This window comes from Cucurbita maxima, unplaced genomic scaffold (assembly GCF_002738345.1).
Source record: "Cucurbita maxima cultivar Rimu unplaced genomic scaffold, Cmax_1.0 Cma_Scf00013, whole genome shotgun sequence".
Lineage (NCBI taxonomy): Eukaryota > Viridiplantae > Streptophyta > Magnoliopsida > Cucurbitales > Cucurbitaceae > Cucurbita > Cucurbita maxima.
The window spans coordinates 905,295-908,675 of NW_019272029.1; the positions used below are offsets into that span (position 1 = coordinate 905,295).

Here is a 3,381-nt window from a genome sequence, read left to right on the forward strand (position 1 = left end):
TTTTTTTTTTTTTTTTTTTTTTTTTTTTTTTTTTTTTTTTTTTTAATTTTCTGTTTTAACTTTTTCAGTTTCAACCTTTTCAGTTTCGTACATAAAGAAGCTTGCAATCTCGATTATATATAAATGATTCCTTGTTAGCAGAGATCTTGAATCTCTCAATGTCTTCTTCTTCTTCTTCCTTGTTGTTTCTCAGATTCTTAGATTTTTTTTCTTCTTTGTTCTGTTTTCGGATCTGTTGAAGGAATTTGATGCTTCCGTTGTTTGGAATTGGAATGATTTTGTTGTTTTCCCGATGAAATCTCGACGGTTCTTCTTGTTGAGGATTTAGGGTTTTTTTTGTTCTTTTCGTGTTTAACTGGTTTTTTTTTTTCTTTGTGATAATCTATGGAAGGTGATCGGCGGAGGATTACGCTTTACGATCAGATGTTAGCGGTCGGCGATGGCAGAGAGTTCGCCCGTGGTTTGACACTCAACGACGTTTTGACCATTCATAATAGAGCTTCGCCGAGCCCTTCGCCGGCTGTGAGACTAAACGGCCGGACTTTGCTCGATATTATAAGAGACGACGTTGGGATATCTCCTGTCGGTAACCGAGAGAGGAAATCTTGGAAGTTTTTGAGAGATCGCCTTCGTTTGAATCTCAGATCTCAAATTCTGTCGCCGAATTCGCTTCGTATACCTAGTTTTTCGTCGGCGGAGATGATGCCAAGCGAAGAACAATCGTCGGAATCCACCACCACCACTGGTGCCGCACCGTCTCTCAGGCAGATTTCACGGCGGAGCTCGTCGCGGTTAAGTCTGAACGCGAGGCCAAAGTCCGAGGCTGCCAATTCCGGCGATTCTCCAGAAAACAACAATTCCTCCACCGCTTCCGGCTCCGGCAGTAGGCGGAGCCTCCAAAAGCCACAAATGTCGCGGCATAGCTCGACGAGATTCACCCTAGAACGGAGCGAGAGTTTCACGGACTTGTCTGATCCAGCGCGTGACGGCGCGCGCCGTCTCTCGGCTGCGCTTGCAATGGAGAGATCGATGTCAGCTAGAGAAACAGTGGTGGCTCAAGAAGCCGCCGACGCAGAAAGCACCGCCCACGAAGAAGAACAAGAAGAAGAACAGGAACAACCAGAACAACAAGAATCCAGCTCGGCGGCGCCGGTGAGAATGTCACTTATGGATCTGTTAGAGGAAACGGACAGGAAAATGGGGTTGGAAGGGTCAAGATACAGAATAGAAGAGGAAGAGGAAGAAGAAGAAGAAGAAATTCATCATAAGGTCACAGCCAAACGCGGCGGAGAACACAGCTGGGGAGCAGAACGGCGTTGCTGCGTGTGCATGGTGCGTTATAAAGGGGCGGCATTTATCCCGTGTGGTCACACCTTTTGTAGGCTGTGTTCAAGAGAGCTTTGGGTGAGTAGAGGGAACTGTCCACTTTGCAATGGCTTTATTTTGGAGATTCTTGACATCTTCTGATTTTCCCTCCATTTTTTTTTCCCCTGTAATTGAATAGCTAAAAGAAAAAAAAAAAAAAAATACTTATTACCCTTCATTTACTACTAATTTCTATAAAAAAAAAGTAACACAATCCTCAAATACTTGAAAAGTGATTGGATTAAGATTCATCGTTCTCGTTCTTTAATATTTTCACACACCTGGATCATTTTAGTGCTTAAAGTATACCACTACTTTATATAGAGAAATCTCGATAGAACAACTTCCATCTTGTATCATATTTAAGTGATTCCTGGGTTCGGGTTTTTTCTGTCCTTGAAGATCCCAATTCCAATCAGCGCCTTCTACTTCTAATAGGCCATGAACTAGATCAGAATTATTCTAATGAGTTCATAAGAAGTAATCCAATTTTTTTTCATTAGATTTGGATAGAGACCAAAGGTCTCGGCCGACGATCCAGCGGAACCAACTCAAAAGATGAGTAGCTAATGTGAATAATTAAGTGTTAATGGGTTAGACAAATGACATTGGTACTAAGCTTTGTATATGAATTATTTATAGATCCAAGCAGATACATTCATTACCATGTCTCATATCCTTCCTTTCGTTCCTTGTTTCTTTTTTATTTTTTTGATTCTTTTATGAACAGAGGAGGAGTAGAATCAGAGGATTTTTGTAATTTTGTTTTTGAAATTTTCTTTGTTGTGATTTCTTCAAATCCTGCTGATGATCGATGATTTTAGGCAACGAAATAGGTTAGAGTTAATAAAGTTTACATAGAGCGACTTTGTCGTAGATTTTGTGGTTTTATGTTTGTTTGTCTTTAACTGAAGCGAACGCGGAAACCAGAGAGATCGAGATCGAGAAAGGGCTCAAGCTAGGGCTGGAAGCAAGACCAAGCAACCGAGAAACGACGGCTCGACGCCTGAACAGCGACGCGAAAGGTTCCATTTCTCTTTCTTAGTTATCAAAATTCATCTTAAGTAACATTTATGAGCTTGATTTTCAAAAATTGACAACAAAAATTAATTAGTTACCAAAAGAATCTGTTTTGGAGTGAGAATTTGGGAAGTCGTTCTTTGATATTGAATGAATGGAGCTGTATTTGTGTTCAGGGATGCAAAAGCTCTTCAGGAGAAGACGGCGAGAAAAGCTGCAATGGCTGCCGGAGGAATCAACGCTGGCGGCGGAGGTAAAATTAAGTAACTGCAGATTCGATTTGGAGTAAGTAGGAGAAGATTTATGGTAAAATCCATCCATTACTTGGATTCCTTTGCATTAGAACGAGTTTGACTCTGCTTTCGAATGGTTATTTTTGTAGTTTTTGCTGGGCTTCAAATGCTTGTTCTCTCTTCCAACTTATTCATATTTGAATGAAAATGATGTCAAATGGCCACTTTTTATCATAAATTTATTATGATACTTCGTTGAGATTTGTGTCAATTTACTTTCGATGAGTGTAAACATTGATGATTGAACGCCCAATGATATTGGGGCTAGAGCACATGCCTGATTTGCCACAAGGCAAGACTCCATAACTCAGCAAACAACAAGAATGTGAGTTGGTCACGTTTTAAAAAAAGTTGTCCATGCTATGGTACCAAGATTTTTTTTAGTATAAGATATGGTGATCAACTATTCGCACAAAGTGTCTAGATAATCCGTAGAATTTTAAATTTTAGATAAAATGACGATCATAATTAGAATAAATTGGGTGTAAAACTGAGACAACTTACAATCCATTCTCAATTTCAAGAAAGATGGGGTTTTGAACAAATGTAATTTGATAAAGTATTTACTTAAATCCAAGAGCAAACTTGAACAATTGGAACTTATGAAATTTCCTCAAATTACAGAAATTGGACTTGAAGTAGATCAAAGTTACTTCTGATAGCCATTGACAGACACCAATTCTGCAGCATTAGATCATTGGGA

At 39.6% G+C, this 3,381-nt stretch overlaps 2 protein-coding genes across 2 annotated transcripts; both read left to right on the forward strand.

The window, feature by feature from the left end:
- The first annotated feature begins 114 nt into the window (after window positions 1-114).
- Window positions 115-1,478, forward strand: LOC111488241 (E3 ubiquitin-protein ligase RNF8-like). Its single transcript, XM_023135936.1, has one exon. It carries the CDS (start codon window positions 385-387, stop codon window positions 1,465-1,467), a length of 1,083 nt encoding a protein of 360 aa, XP_022991704.1. The 5' UTR covers window positions 115-384; the 3' UTR covers window positions 1,468-1,478.
- Window positions 1,479-2,044: 566 nt separating this feature from the next.
- LOC111488462 (putative SERF-like protein) lies at window positions 2,045-2,836 on the forward strand. The gene is made up of 3 exons (XM_023136204.1): window positions 2,045-2,201; window positions 2,280-2,390; window positions 2,562-2,836. Exons 1-3 carry the CDS (start codon window positions 2,173-2,175, stop codon window positions 2,650-2,652), a joined length of 231 nt encoding a protein of 76 aa, XP_022991972.1. The 5' UTR covers window positions 2,045-2,172; the 3' UTR covers window positions 2,653-2,836.
- The last annotated feature ends 545 nt before the right edge of the window (window positions 2,837-3,381 follow it).